Source organism: Pagrus pagrus, assembly GCF_965226575.1.
Source record: "Pagrus pagrus genome assembly, chromosome: 5".
Lineage (NCBI taxonomy): Eukaryota > Metazoa > Chordata > Actinopteri > Spariformes > Sparidae > Pagrus > Pagrus pagrus.
In genome coordinates this window covers 27,489,906-27,506,330 of record NC_140189.1, presented here as the reverse complement: position 1 = coordinate 27,506,330, position 16,425 = coordinate 27,489,906, and the positions used below count along the sequence as shown (strand labels likewise).

Genomic DNA, 16,425 nt, shown 5'->3' with positions numbered 1-16,425 from the left:
ATTTGTCTTATTTAATGTGAACTTGTGTGCATTCTTATACCCATATAATGTTAATATTGCCATACTTGTTTTGTACATTTTGAAATTTTCACTCAAAATGTTTATTTGCTAAGTGCCTTAGCTATCTCCTCAACACAAAGAAGATATTGATCGTGCCAACAATTATCTTTCTGTAGTTAAAATGTTTCATTTGAATGTTTTGCCTCATTCGATTACGTTGTGAACAAAATTGTGCTTTTATTCTAACACAGTCATTCCTGGATAGTCATTTTTTCTATAGCGTCAAGTTTATCGTCAGTTCCCTGAAATTCTTCTTCTAACGTTTCTAATTCATCAGCGTCCATTTCCCTCTTTGTCCAGTCAGCTTGTTTCCAGGACGACAGTTACAGTTACAGTAGAGCCACAGCAGACGTCATCCATTATGAATGGAAGAGCATGTGGCTGAGGCTAACAACGCCCTTCGATAATGCATGATAAAATTAATGGGCCCTTCATCCAGCTGGACCCAAGAGACAGATCTGTTCAGTGAATATAGGATGCAGGCAGCGTTTTAAACTGAACAATCGACCACCTGTCAAATTTAAACTCAAAACAAACAGGGGGCAGCATATCACCAGGGTAACCACTCATTGCTGCTAACCGTAGCTGCCCTTAGCTCAGTTAGCTGTGCAGCTAGCTGTGCGGGCTGAGAACACAGGGACCAGGGGAGTGTTGTTAGTTACATTGTTTAGTCTAAATTTTTATTTTGTGTTTTGTGAATGACAATAATAATGCAACACATGTACTTAGACTTTTATTGAATATCCATACACCCATATCCCAATATCCCTAACTAATTTTGAGCAGTGCACATAGACATCATGTCAAAACTGCTATTTATTCACACTATACTGTTAATTTAGTATTTCTTTTAAGTTTTTCAACTGAAATTCTTACATATTGACCCTTTAAAACCAATCTGAGATAAAGCAGAAGGGAAGACCTGGGTCGGTTGCTCTCAGACAGCTTGAAATACACTAGTCATCCTTTGATATAATATGTCCACTACTTAATAATAATAAACAATTTAGACTTTAATACAAGAAGAACTCCTCAAAGTAATCACATTACTGCTGTAGTATCTAATAATGTTACTATATGGTACAAATTCTTGTCAGGGAAGAAAAAGTCTGTATCTAGTTCGGTATGACTGGGCAACTATTTTAGTGGTAACTTGATTTTAAGTATTTAAATTGAGTTAAAATCACATTTTACTCAATATGTTGATCAGCTGATGACTCAAAGCTGAGTCCTCTATCCTTCCTGGGCCTGAATAAAGGCACCGGCCTAATGGACGTGGTCTTTAGGTTTCTATCAATTTAAATTAAATAGATTTTAAATAAGAGATTGTGCACTCTAGATAATGGAAAGCATGATAACCAGTTTCATCATATATTAATGAACTGATACACGTGTAGACTACAGATTTACCTCAGGCTCTTTTTTTATCAGCCCTGCCCTCATTACTGTATGTCGTCACACTTACAAACCCAGGCCTGAAGCTGAAAGGAAGCACGCCGACCAGGGGGCCGTGAATCTGTAACGACCTGCTGTAATGCCTCCCGCCTACTGTGGGCCAAACGTGAGCTGTAAAGTCGTGCCGTAGCTTTTTAATCCTATTGGCAAGTGGCGCTGTCTGATATTGTGCTGGCTGTGCACTTTGGAGTGACTTCACATAGTGCAAGGAGTGGATACTAAAGCCAAAAGACTCCATAATTGTGAGTATCACTTTACAGTACAGACCAAAGTCCTAACACTCAACACCAGGATACCATTCATTTAAAGCGGACTGAAAAGAAAATGAAACCATAATGGATGCTTATGTGAAGATTCAAATTACAGCGGTGCGTTTAGCAGCCAGGCAGCAACCTATTGTTGATCTCTGGCCTTTCATTTGTGCTCCTAGTTATTTCAAAACGTGTCAGATCAGGGATAGGCCTCTGTGCGAGCACCAGCCCCTCCTATGTGCTTTGCCTGCTGCGTGTACACAATCTGCTCGCTTTTCCTCCGGCGATTAATCTAAATAAATCCCTCCAAATCCCTCTCCTCACCCTCCCTTTCTGTGTTTCTGCATGTGTCCTTCAAAATCACAACATAAGGGAAAACGACTCGGTCAACATGTCTTTTTGTCGGGATCTCTCTTGTGCTGCACATCAACACTCTCGTTTCTAACCTCACATGACACCCTGATTCCATCCCCAGCTCCCCCTTGCTCGGTTAACACCCTACATTGTTATGGCCTCAGTGAAACAATGGAGGTGGGACAGAGGGCGGAAGGATGTGGCTGAATGCCTCAGCATAAACCCATGGAAAAAAAAAAAAAAAAAGAAAAAAGGCTGCCGTCACTTTCCGTCTGTGTTCTTTGAAAAGAAACGAGAACAACCAGGAGTGACTCGTGATACGACACTGTACTGTACATCTCTCTCTGTAGGGAACTCCAGAGGCATGCAGGGCCAATCGATTGACCCTATTCTTCATGGTTTACCAAGATTGGGGATATATATGTGTCATATGTCTTCAGTTTCTGAGGATGAGTTCACTCCAATGAGCAGGAATCCCCAGAGGAAGTGGCTTCACACAGGCCTTTCCTCCTCATTTCCTTTCTAAACCATGCCTGTCCCTGCAGTTTTACTTCCATGGCATGATAAGGGTAAAAAAAAAAAAAAAAATGATGTTTTTGAATCCAAATGGGGGCGCACACGTTCCTCACTGAGAGAGCACATGGAGCAGAGCTTCATCCTCACATCTTGTTGTGTTTTTTCCCTGATGTAGCTGAGCTGGTCAGAGTCAGTGGAGCTGGATCAATAAGCTGATCGATTCTCTGTTGCCATCTGAGACCATACCTTAAGTATGATACGCGAAGAGCAGCTGGAAACCTCAAAGGAAACCACAAATATTTCTGATTACTATCTAACCGACGTGTCAAAGCTGCAGTCGTCATACAAAGTGGAACTTCCGGAAGAAACTTTCAAAATAAAACAGATGTTGTAGAGTAGGTAAGAATCTATATTGTGGCTCCCAAAAATATATTTGGTAATACTTCTTTGCTTCTTTTCAGTGATGCAATGTATCTAAGTACATTTACTCAAGTACTCTACTTAAGTAGCCAACAATTTTGAGCTACTTGTACTTGCAACTTTATACTTCTACTCCACTAGATGTTGTACTTTTTACTTTGCACCTTTAATTTTCAGTGTTTTTAAACTACAATTCTTACATATTGCACCTTTAATTTTAAATGTTTTAACTACAATTCTTACATATTGCATCTTTAATTTTAAATGCTTTTAATTAAAATTCTTACATATTGCACCTTTACTTTTAAATGTTTTCAACGACAATTCTTACATATTGCACCTTTAACATTTTCTGTGTTTTTAACTCAAATTTTTTACATACTGCACCTTTAATTTTAAGTGTTTGACCTCTATTTTTTTACATACTGCACCTTTAATTTTAAATGTTTGACCTCTATTTTTTTACATACTGCACCTTTAATTTTAAGTGTTTTTAACTCTAATTTGTACATACTGCACCTTTAATTTTTTAATGTTTTTAAGCTAAAATTCTTACATACTGCACCTTTAACATTTTGCACATTGCTGCTTTTATTTTGAAGGCTGCAGAGACCATCTTCTGCTGGTGTGTGCGCGCACACGCGTGCTTGACACGCATCTTACCGCTGAGCGGAGTCACAGCCGTGAAAGTGGCGGAGGCGGACATTGTTGTGGTAACAGTCCGGGCCGAGAGGATGAGCAGAGATGATGCACTCACTCTGAGCGGATAGAGGTCCGGATCGGGTCGTGATTTATTTGGATCTTCTGTGTTTTCGCTCCGAACGATGAACCGGGCTTCATAACGAGCAGCTGCACCGCGCGGACTCATCCTGCAGCCGAGCGGGGAGCGGAGTTCATTCAGCCGAGGCGAGCCGAGCACAGCCTGATGAGACGATGCCAGCGACGTAAAAAAAAAAAATCACAACATCTGCAGGGTGTGCGTCCGAGGCTGCTGGATTAAGCCTCCGCGGATCCGACCGGGCCTTTTGTGCAAGAGAGAGTCCAGAAGAGCCCAGTGAGCTGCCTTCAACACACTGCGAGAGGAGGTAAAATAAGGACAGCTGTGTTCTCGGAGGCCTTTGGAGAGCACAGCCTGCTGCTGAGAGGATGACAGATTGACATTATCGGAGGGCTTTTTGCGGTGCATCTTCATTTTTCATACACGCGGCCTCGTCAGGGCGATCATCCGCCGAGAACAATCCCTGGGTTCGGCGTCAAAAACAGGACTTGAAGTCGGAGCCACTTGCAGAAAGCCATCTAAAATAAAAACATCACATGTTCTCTGCTATGATTTGGCCTCCGGTGCCGTCGTGATGACATCTGGATCACACTGGATGCAGATGAAGACGAGGATGTACAAGCATTGAAGCATCCAGACACATCTCAGCGCTTTTTTAACAGATTCTCAGGTAAACCTTCTGGGTCTTTTTTTAATACAACATGAGTACCGAAGGTGAGATAATCAGCAGAGAGCTGTCAAAGATGTCCGACGAGGATTTGCTGGCGTGCTCCAAAGAGGAGCTGGTGAGCCGGCTGCGTAAAGAGGAGTCGGACAAAATCTCAGCTCTCATCCAGCGAGGACGGCTGATAAAGGAGGTGAACAAACAGCTGCAGGGACACCTCCTCGAGATCAGGGAACTGAAGACCATCAACCAGCGCCTGCAGGAGGAGAACGTGGAGCTGCGGGACCTGTGCTGCTTCCTGGACGACGACCGGCTCAAAGTGAAGAAGCTGGCGAGGGAATGGCAGCTGTTCGGGCATCACGCAGCCAAAGTGATGCGGGAGGACCTGGGCGGTTACTTGAAAAAGCTGGCGGATCTGGAGCGCATGCAGGACGGGCTGGTGAAGGAGAACTTGGACCTGAAGGAGCTGTGCCTGGTCCTGGAGGAGGAGTGTGTGAGCAGGAGTGACTCCAGCCCGGGAGGGTCCACCGAGCTCAACCTGCCCTGCATGGTGGCCCGGGACCTGGGGGACGGGAGCTCGAGCACAGGCAGCGTGGGGAGCCCGGACCAGCTTCACCTGGTGTGCTCACCTGATGACTGATGGACAGGTTGATGTCAAGCAAGAGGGGAGGGGGCTTCTCCAAGCTCCAGAGAGGAAGCTGTAGAGTAGGAGTGATGTGATTGACAGAGGCTTTGTCAGACAAATTGGTGCAGAAGCATTATAGATCCTCCCGGATGCTGCAAAGATCTGTGTGCCACTAAGTGTTTGACTCGACACAGAGACATTTTCAGGACTTTGAAGACATTCACCAGATGATTAATGCGTCTAAATTTTACAGTGTTTTTTCTAACTTCTGTTTTTTGGGAAATTTCTCCTTTTTTCAGTGGTCTGTTGATGAGAAAAGAAAAAAAGAAGAAGAAAAAACAAATGGGACCAAAAAAAAGTGGGTCACATATATAAATTTATCTCATGCACTGGACTAGCCTACACTGGTAGAAGCCTTGTTTTCTATTGCACTGGACAGCGTTACCATGGATCTCTTAAATCACACGATCTAAAGATTCATTTCAATCCAGTTTTGAGCCATATTTAGTCCACCGAATTTCCAATAGCACTGAAAATAGACGAGTTGTGATAAAAGAAGAAGAAGAAGATAAAAAAAAACATGACACTATTTGATATTTGCTTTTTTGTTTTGCTAGATGCCCAATAATGTGTAATATTTTATGCACTCTCTTCCTCAGGACAGGATTGGAGTGCCATACGTGCATGATGATTGTCACAATTTGTACAGGCCTGTGAACCAGTTCTGATGTGAAGGCCCTTCAGGTTTACTGTGGGTGGGGTTGGGGGGGTCCAGTGGATCAGACGCTGACATAGATGTCCTTGGACCTCACTCAGAGCTGTCACATTTTTTAAAAAGAAAAATCCAACTGGAAACTCTTTGTAAACAAAACTGGAAGGTCTACAACGTTTGAATGATTTCTATTCTATTCAAACCGAGCTGTTTAGACTCACTTGTGTTACGTTTTTATTATGAAGTTGTTGTTGTTGTTTCGATTAGCATATCACAGATTGTTTGAGCCGGCGACGGCCGGCTTCTTCTTCTGTAGCTCATGCTTTGTATTTACCCTGTAACATTAGGGATAATCTTGACTTTTTGACCCTTCTTTCTCTTGATTTATCTGTATTAACTACTAACCGATTTCAGTTTAAATCATAGATGATGCACATGGATTAGAAAAGATTTATTTTGTCGTTAGCTGTTTATTGGTGGGCTATGCTCGTAGTGCATTGAAGAGCTTTAAATACAGTGGGTATGACACTTTGTGTGTGCTGTTCTGACCTTTCTTTTGCGTGTTCGACTTTGCAGGAACAAGCATTTACATTTACATGACACACAGTGAAGGATTGATTTCTGCACTTGTTGTTCTGACCTTCGTGTCCGAACCGGCCGCGCTTGATTGATGTTCCCTTCATGTCATACAGACTGACTTTATGGATGTTCATCAGTTTTATTTTTGGATCCCTATTTGCACAGTCTGGAGAGCTGAAGAGGACAGTAATGCTTTTACCCACTTAGTGATGTGCAGGCGTCCTCTGACAGCAGCAAACACACACACACACACGTTTGTTTTTTTTCTCTCTCTCATGCTCTCCAGCGCTCAATCTGACTCTCGTTCCATCTCTGTTTCTCTCTCTAACCCCATTTTAGCAGAGCAATCCAATGCCCTCTGAGCCATGTATGTATTAGCATGAGATTCGCTTCAGTTTTGGGAAATTGGGTAACAGAGAACACAGTGTTCATAGTCGAGGAACACACTGAGCGGTCATTAGAGTTTGTCAGCACACACTGCAGCCATCAGATCCTTTTAAAGGCTAAAATCACCGAAAAACAAACGTTCATCATTCATTCATCTACTCAGGTGAAGGTTCGTAGTCCACAAAACATTTCTGGAGCTTCACGGCAAAACAGAGTTGCAGCGTTCTCCTAAACAACTGAAGTAGATGGGGACTTGTTTTATATTAAAGATATAAAAGGACTTCATGCAGCTTTCCGGCTTAACCCAAGTCTCCAGAAGCCCCGAGATCCCAAATTAATTTGATAAGACGTTATTTACAGACTTGACATGTTAGCTTAGAGGCTAAAATTGAAGATTTCGGCGTACAAAATGGTGCAAATAACGTCTTTTCAAATCAATTTGGGATCTCAGGGCTTGAGGAGACTTCAGGAGCCGTACAAGCTTTATACATTTTAAAACAAGTCCCCATCTACCTCAGTTATTCAGGAGAATGCTACAGCGCTGGTTTACTGTGAAGCTTCAGAAATGTTGACTTATCCTTTAAACGAGCGTCAACAAAAGCTCTCCAGTTTGTGACAGATTAATCTATGAATAGAGCGGCGCCTGACGATAATTTTCATTGTTGATTAATCTGTTGCTCATTTCTCGATTAATTGATTAGCTGTCTGGTTAAAAGATGGTGAAATATCTAGATGAGTGTTTCCCAAAGCCCAGGATGACAAACTGACGTGTGGTTTTGTCCACAACCCGAAGATAATCCGGTTTAGTGCCTGACCACGAGTGAAGAAATGAGAAAATATTCACATTTAAGAAGCTGGAGTCACAGAATTTTGAATTACTAACACCGATTATTCAGCTGGAATAGCAATCAGTAGAGTGCATACCTCAGCCAAGGCCCAACCATCCACTTCTGTACTCACTGAGAGATACCAGCCACCTAAATACCTGATATACGTTCTCTAGCGCCTCTTTCTGCGCAGCTAACAGAGCAAAAGTAGCTAACGTTTAGAAATGGAGTCCGCTAACATAAACTAACAACCGTCTTCCAGCACAACGCAGAAGTTTCACAGAGCCTCTTTAAAGAAAAAAATCCTGGATCCGCCAAAAGTTGCTGGGCTCTATTCTGGGCTGAGATCCGTCCACCGTCCAAGTTTAGTGGAAATCTGTTCAGTAGTTTTTGTGTAATCCTGCTGACAAACCAACCAAAAAAAACACAACAATCAAACGGACAGAGGTGAAAACATAAAGTTCTTGCCGGAGGAAATTAACAAAATAGTTGGTGATTAATTGAAAACTAATCAATTAATCATAGCAGCTCTTTCTGAAAATATGAAATATGTCCAGTGTGACTTCCTCGAGGGCAAACTGCTTGTTTTTTTAGACAAAGATTTTCATTTAACGATACGATGTACAAAAAAACAGCAGTTTGGAGAAGCTGCACTCAGAGAACATTCAGTGCTCATTTTGCTTCATCAGATGGAAAATACACCGAACATTTTAAAAGTTGACTTGAGTTTAAAAAGGTCAGGAAATTGATTACCCCAGAATGAACAAGTAGACCATTACATTTAAGTTGTACGAGTTAAAAAATTGCTGCAAATTGAAATTATTAGTTGACTTTACTTGGTAATTTTGAGGTAATCGTAGAATCTGTAGTTTAAAAGATGTATTTCAGTCCGACCACATCTTCACGTTGTTTGTTTCTCACCAAAAATATCACACACCACCACAGTTTTCACACAGTTCTGGACTGTTATTCTTTATTGTCTGTGAAGTAGCTTTGACAAAAGTTAACAGTAAGGCACTGCCCACCAAAGCAGTTCGTTCGTCTGAGAAAACATTACCAAAAAAATATATTACACTCTGAAAATAAATACACGATTATATAATCTGTATTAACTCCTACGGCCCAGCCTTAGTGGTCAATAATTTGCATAGACAATATGAGGATTCGAGATTCTTACAAAAATAAGGACCATTTATTCATATATATAAGTACTTTTCCCTTAAAGAGGACGTTTATAAAGTGTTACACAACGTGACGTAACAAGGTAACTAGAAATATATTAATAGACGTAGTTATCAGTTATTTCTAAAGCTCTTATAATTCTTTATATAATAAATTCTGCATGCAAATACTCATTCGACCTCATCGCTTCTCAAATGAGAAATATAAAGACTTTTTATTCATATCAAAACTATAAAGAGTGTAACATTCACATCCTGATAATGCCACTAACTCGCCTCTCTGAGCACAGAATCAACTTTCCGAACAGATGAAATGAGGCAGATGCACAAAGCTCATTTTGAAATGGTCGTTATCACAATTTTCATTTCCTCCAGAGATCATTTTTGTCACACACTCACACACACACTGTGACAAAATGAACATTAGTGTTTTGCCCGGATGACAACAGTCGCCCATCACAGAGTGAGGATGGTCGGGGAGTGCAGGGAGTGATCCGATTGGTCGCCGCTGCTGCTGCTGCGGCGATGAGCGACCCCGCATGGCTGCGGGGCGTGATGCTGCTGTTGGCTCCCGTGGTGTGATGTTGCGTGAGATGTGCTGGAGGCGCTGGCGTCCACCGGGGCCGAGGGGTAGGTGAACATCATGCCGGCTCTGAAGGGCGTGGGAGAGGGTGTGGACGTGAGCACCGGGGTGTGGAGCGACTCCGAGTCGAAGATGACGGCGGAGACGGACGGTGCCACGGACTTGTTCGGGATGGTTATCTTCGGTTTGGGCTTCTCCATCTTTGCTGGGAGTTTGGTTGAGGGTCCGGGGGTCGCAGAGTCCTCTGGCTCCATTTTGATGGCTCCCAGAGAGGAAACCGACGGATGTGGGTCCGAGTCAGAATCAGAGCTCTCTATTTTACAGATGGGACGATGGGCCTCCAGAACCAGCTCCAGCTTGTCTCTCTCCTTTTGTAGTTCAGCTATTTCCTTCTGCAGGCGGGACTTTTCATCCTCCAGCTCGTCAGTCTCCTGCACCGCAGGGGGAAACAGAGAAAAGACAGACACATTGTTAAACTCTCTCTCCTGACTGAGCTCTTGTATTTCCAGCATTAAAGCTTTGACATTTGTGTGATGTTCACTCACATTTTGCAGCGTGTCCGTCAGCTCCCGACGGCGATTGCGACACTTTGCCGCCGCCAGTTTGTTCCTCTCCCTCCGCACTCTGCGCCTCTCCATCTCTTCTTGGGAAAGCTTTGGAGAGAAAGAAAAATATTTAAACATGTGAAATAGTTTAACAGTGTGAAAATTGGATTGTGAAACAGTCTCGCTTTGGGCAAAAAAAAACAACTAATTTCACAACATGAAATGCAGACGGGAGTCCACAGGTGAAACACCGCCACCACGTGTGCGCACTGAGTCATCACACTCATGGCGGCTGATTTTTTTTCATGCCTTTGTAACAATAACCCCCTCGGTCTGACTTCACCCCAGCACTCCTACTGAATAATTGCCACTGATCCAATAATTTCCCGCCCTTTCAGCGCGACGATGAGTCACGCTCAGACCCCAGCGGTGACTCAGGTGTGAGTCACAGAAAATGACTTGCCCCGGTGAGTCACATGACGCTTCACTTCCTGTACCGTGAAATTACAACTCCAAGAACAAAACCGACGGAGGATGTGTGCCAACATGTGCCTGGTGAAACCAAAGAGTCACACTGTGGCTGTGAGGGACGTGTGGACGGTTCGGCTGAGGTCCTGTTGGGTTTAACATCTGTGTTATCTGCCTTGTTCTGACACGTTAGAGTCACTCTGCTGACAAAAAAAAAAGCAGATCTTTGCAAACAGTGTGTCACAGGTGAGTCCACACTGACTCAAAGTAAACACTGTTGGAGAACATAAACAGTTCATGGTCTTCTTTTAAAGTTGCCCTGAGAGTGGAAAGGTATTTAAATGATGCATTACATCACATCTCTAAATGCTCTTACGTTAGCTTATTTCTTAATGGATTCATGTGATGTGTAAGTCTGAAGGAAATGACTAAAGTGTGTCATGGAGAGTTACAGGATATTACACACTGGTTACACTGAAATGATCGAGCTGTTGTCCACACCTCGCTGACTGCAACCTCTCCAGGGAAAATGTCAAAGTTCAAAACACATCTCAGGTCTGCTTTCTTACATGTTCATCGTTGCGGCGCCTTGTCGGACCAGGACTGTTTGCAGCCGCCCTTATGACCCCTGGTCTGAAGAGATGGGAGCTGGAGGGCTGTGGACCCAGCAGGCGTGCCCCTGAGAGGGTTGGGTAGGGTGGTACCGGAGACCGTGAAGGGCCCGGTGGATGCATGAGGGAGGGCTGGACCAGCCACTGGAGGTCCTGGTTGGTCGTGATGGCATTGAGGCTTGGTACAAACTGACTGCTGCCAGCCATTGTAAATTTCTGGGAGGGAAAAATGAATGAAGAGACATGATTTCTGTGGCCTGAATGCAAAGTGATTAAACAATTGTGTTAAAACATCTTTAGTTTAAGTTATAATGACACATGTTCAGTATAATAACTTGTATATCCACCTAGAAATTAGGTTTAACAGGTTTACTTTGCACTGCTCTTGACTTTAAAGCTGCTTTTACTTATTTGTTTTCTCTTATCTTTGTTCTATATTCAGTTTCCAGTCACATGTCTTTTATTTAATTAACAAAGAGAAGCCAAACAAAGTTATAAGAGTATAATGACAGTGAGGATGATGAAGCTTTATAACTTTATTGCTTCATATTTTCCTGCTTTTACATCTTGTTTCACACATCTGTCAGTGACCTGTAAGCCCAGTTTGAATGAAAGCTCAGCCTACCTGCTCCTGTTGTGTGGTCGCGGTGCTGGTGCCTCCCAGAGACCCAGAGTTGGACCCAGAACCGCTGCCCGTGTACGGCGGGTTGCCTCGTCCTTGACTCCCAAAGTTTCGATACATCCTTTTCTCGTCTTTAAAAGAAAAACTGCTCCCAGCTGTGAAGTCCTCAGCTCCTCGCGAAACTACTTTCAGATTGAGTCTCGCGTGTGTGCGTGAGTGAGTGAGTGTGTGTGCGGATTCAAACTTGGGGTAAGCCCACCTTATTGCGGTAAACGGCAGAGTCCAAGCGGGTGTGTTTTCGAGGGGTGAACGAGGAAGCGACTGCCGCCTCCCTTTTTTTTTCAAATCGCTTAAAAACTTCCGAAAACGAGCTCGAGCACTTCCTCCCGTCCTTAGTCACGCATCCAGAAACGGAGTCTGGGAAGCTCGTGCGCTTGTAAACTCTTAAAGCGGCACCGTAGGTTCGCCACGCCCCTCCGCGCTTACGGGAAATACTGTTGCCTGGAACCCCTTGCACGAATCTAACCACGTGCGGTGACGTCATTGACCATATATGGTGAGAGTTTCCTCTCGAGAGTCAACACACGCCGGGATCCCTCGGAGCAGAAAGACGCTCCAGCTCAGGTGGAGATGATGCTGGTGTGAGGTGGTTCAGACGCTTTACAGTTTCCTACCTCAGTGGAAGGACTGTCACCGAGTGCGACACCGCTCGTGTTCATTTATTCAGGCTGTGTGAGGGTTAAGAAGTTAAAAGTAGTTTTGTTATTTGTTAATATTTGCTCTACTTTCTTACAGATAAGGTTAAAGACAACAACAATGTCACAGATTTCAAAATAAAGGCGTATATTTATTAACTTTACAATGACAATCACCAATAAAGTTAATTTAGCTTTAATTAATAGTTTATTTCACTGTTAACAAACAATGAAATGCTTCGTAAACTGTTTATAAAATACCTTATAACAAACAGTTGCTTTATAAATGGTTTGAAAAGCATTTAATTGTTTGTTAAAGGTGCATTATGTAGAAATGTTAATCAGACCTTGTGCTTTTTTTTTATGCCTAAACAAACTAAATAAACTAACTCTATGTTTTCATGACTGAATAAACTGAGTAAACAAACTAGCTTTAAAGGGCAACACAGTTTTATACTGTTTTATTTTGTTTATATGTGGCGGACCCTGCCACCTTTCTGGCCTCAAACAGTGTTCTGGGACCTTATTTTCCTCTGACAGCAGCTCATTTATTCAGAAATGGAAACAATTATTATTGCTGAGTTTAATATTGAAAATATAAAAATTCTGAGTTTGAATTTCTACAAAAAAAACTGCATGCTGCTCCTTTAACAGTGAAATAACTATAAGATAAAGTTAATTAACTTTAAATGTACCATTTATTAATGATGGCTATTAGTGTTACCTGCAGGCTTGGGGAGTAACAGAATACATGTAATGGGATTACATTAACTGTAATCTGTTTACATTACAGGGAAAATGATGTATTATAAAGATGTTTACAGAAACATTCAGTAAAAAGGGGATTACTGATTTAAAGAATGACAGACTTGTTCTGTAACGATGCACAAACTCACATAACACTGCAAGAGTCTCACACAACGTCACTGTGGTCTCGAGGGAAACCAAATTCAAACTTGTGCATTCTTGCAGAACACACATTTGATATTAAGATGAAATTAAAGTCATCGGATTGATATTTATTTTGTCTTGTCTTGATTTGCAAATGTTTGGTATCGAGGTAATCCAAAAGAAACATTACTTTAATATTGTGATACCTGGATTATGTTACTGACTGCATGTTTTAACCATACCAGATCTGGTTACTCACAGTTTTTCCATTTGATTTTCAATGCCAGCGGAGAATTGATGTTTGTTATTAGTAATTAATGTCATTTTAACTGCAGCTGAAAGTAAATTAATGTGTGAAATGTTGTGTTAGAGCAACATTACTGACTTTAAATCCACACTGCAAAATATCAAAGAGGAGTTTAATTATAATAAAACAAATTTTTATCATTAACTTAATGTAATATATAACCCTAGCTGCTTATGTAAATGTTAATTATGGACTTTAAAATACACCCCAGGCCTATAAATACATTTAAAAGAGTGATGAGCACTAGTCTTCAGGTCTAACCACATTAAAACAACAGGCAGGTAAACCTGCTTTAGCTGTAAATGAGCGTCAGGGTTTGCATGTTCACTACAGGACGAGTTATGACACAGATGATGAAGTCTGGTCGAAGCTGAGTGCATGTGCCTAATTGTGCTGAGGCTCCTGGCAGCCACTCTCACTCTTCAGACCACATCAATGTGCACGCATGCCTGTGGAGATGAGTCAGGCGAACTGCCACAAAGCTGCTCGATTATTTCACCATCCGTTTCAACGACTGTTATTTTTTTCAACTCGCAAGCAGAATATAGTAACTAACAGATTCAAAAAACGCTCGCTGTAGAAACGGTGAGCTTCAGTCTGACACAGCAGCTGCTGACCTTGCAGTCCCCAAGGACACGGTTCCCGGCAGGAGCTGATTTCTCCGAGCTGCTGACTGTCGGACCAACGTCTCACATTACTGCTAATCCTTCTCTGAGGAATAAGGATTGTCAATTTTTTAAAAAGAGTCAATAAAGTTAATTGCAAGGACAGTTTCTAGTCTAGTCTGGACTAAAAAAGATCTGCTTTTGGGAGGAAAAAAGGGGGAAATTGGGCCGGTGAATGATTATTTTATCTAGAAATGATCTTGAATCTTGTAATAACTTTTGCTCCCGGCGGTTTCATTCTCATTCGTGACATTTAACAGGGCCTGTACCTGTTCACGTCTGCTCATACGACTGCTGAGTCTCATCTTTCAGATTTCAACAATATTACACCCTGTGATAATAAGCGAAACACCGCAGGATGTTTTCTTATTCAATGTGGTTGATGGTATCAGGTGAAGGGAATACAGGGCAAAGGTGAGCGTCAGATGACTAAAGCGTCAGGAATGCAGTGATGACACACGTTCTGTGTCTTTAACTGCAACATGTCACAACATGTCGACCACTTCTCCCCCCTGATTACACCGTCATTGAGCTGTTTCTTTAATGTTTTATCTGACTAGGAAATACTGCTCAGGAGACATTGGGCATCAGTTTTTGATTTTAGAAAAAAAGTGTTTCTGTAGGCTCGCATGTGAGAGTGTGAGTAAGTTGTTAGGATTTGTTTTACTCCACATTTTCCCTCCAAAAGTTGACATTTTCCCGCGGCTTTCTGGGGAGGAAGGAAACTTAGATTCCTTTGCTGTTTACTCACCCTAAAAACCTCCATATGCACTCGCATAACTCATCCACACCCACCCACCCACTCACCCATCCCACTCACCCATCCCACTCACACACACACATACACACACACGTGCTGCACAGAGCAGACCAGCATCCTCTCCTGCCATCCTCATGGATCAGCGGGTCGTTGCACTTCAGGTCTTTGTGCAGGTTTTGAACATTCCTGCACCGAGACAGTTCTGACTGTCCAGGTCTGATTGTGCAGGTCACGGTCTGTTGAGGTACTGTATGTGATTTCTACCAGCCATAATAGCAATTAATGACTTCTTTGATTAGATTTTATCTTGATAAAATGTAATATTTCCACAAATACAATGGTAATACTGTAAATAGTGTGGGAAATATTGTATATAATGTTTGTCAGCTCTCACTTTTTAAAGTATGGATGTAAGAGCAGTAAAACGTCCTGAGGTCATAGAAAATGAGAATGAGTCACTGTCTGTTATAGTCGAGATAAGCAAAGTACAAGTCCTTACAAGTATCAATACATCAGTATAATAGTCCCAGTAGAAGCTCTGATTTAAAAATGTTAAGTAAAACTCCAGAAAGAAAAGGTTTAGGACACGAAGAAAGTCCAAAGTCTTTACTGAGACGTCTTAAAAACATTGACAATGCATTTTTACAACAGAGCCGAGGAGCGACTCATTCACTGTGGCACACAAGTTCTTCTACTCAGCTCATTTAAAAAAAAATGCATCATCAATATTTTTAATAATTTTCAGCCATCTCAGTAAACATTAAGTTAAACTGTAGTGAGGCACCAAATGTTCAGCAAAAGTCAGATGGAGCCAAATTAAACTGCAATAAGTAACTTCAACCACACTGGGATGAACAGAGGAGAGTAAAAAGCCCAATATGCCATTAAATTTCCCTTCGTGTTGTCCGATATATAAACATTTCAGAGATTATAATGCAGATAAACATTCTTGGGGTAAATTATAATTATGAAAATCTCAGAGATGTTTACTGTGTCAGTGCACTGGTGACATTTTAGACACTGAGGTTTATTGTTGAGCTGTAAAACATCTCCCCTCTATAACATACAAGTGTTTGATGACCACATGTGAGGGATCATTGCGAAAAATGTGTCGATACCTGATGTGTCGGTATCTGGTGTCAATATCGGCCCGAAAAGTTGAGTATCAGTCAGAGGTCTAACCTGTACTAAGGTCCAGCCATGCATTAGCCTCTAATCAATAACTATTTCACATTTTGTGATTGCATATTCTGCTAAATGCAAAGTGAGAGGCCCCTCAGCCCCCCACTCATTCTCTCTCAATTGCATATTTTTAAAATATGTGTGTAACCCCAGAGTTGAAATGAAACCCACCATGCTATTCACACAATTAAATGAAAGATTCACTCATGGCAGTAGCAGCACAACCTCTCAGCAGTGTGCACATCTGTGTACTGTGTTGTGTACTCACTGTTTCTGCCACGCAGGCA

The 16,425-nt window shown here is 42.1% G+C and overlaps 2 protein-coding genes across 2 annotated transcripts; one reads left to right on the top strand and one right to left on the bottom strand.

Annotated features, from left to right (window-relative positions):
- Positions 1–3,720: 3,720 nt before the first annotated feature.
- On the top strand, positions 3,721–6,368 carry ccdc85b (coiled-coil domain containing 85B). Its single transcript, XM_084353605.1, has one exon. The coding sequence runs from the start codon at positions 4,536–4,538 to the stop codon at positions 5,136–5,138; it is 603 nt and encodes a 200-aa protein (XP_084209731.1). The 5' UTR covers positions 3,721–4,535; the 3' UTR covers positions 5,139–6,368.
- A 2,200-nt stretch (positions 6,369–8,568) lies between these two features.
- fosl1a (FOS like 1, AP-1 transcription factor subunit a) lies at positions 8,569–12,403 on the bottom strand. Its single transcript, XM_084352601.1, has 4 exons — positions 11,642–12,403; positions 10,975–11,232; positions 9,938–10,045; positions 8,569–9,823 (listed from the first exon to the last, which is right to left on the bottom strand). The coding sequence occupies exons 1-4, from the start codon at positions 11,756–11,758 to the stop codon at positions 9,266–9,268; spliced, it is 1,041 nt and encodes a 346-aa protein (XP_084208727.1). The 5' UTR covers positions 11,759–12,403; the 3' UTR covers positions 8,569–9,265.
- Between the last annotated feature and the right edge of the window lie 4,022 nt (positions 12,404–16,425).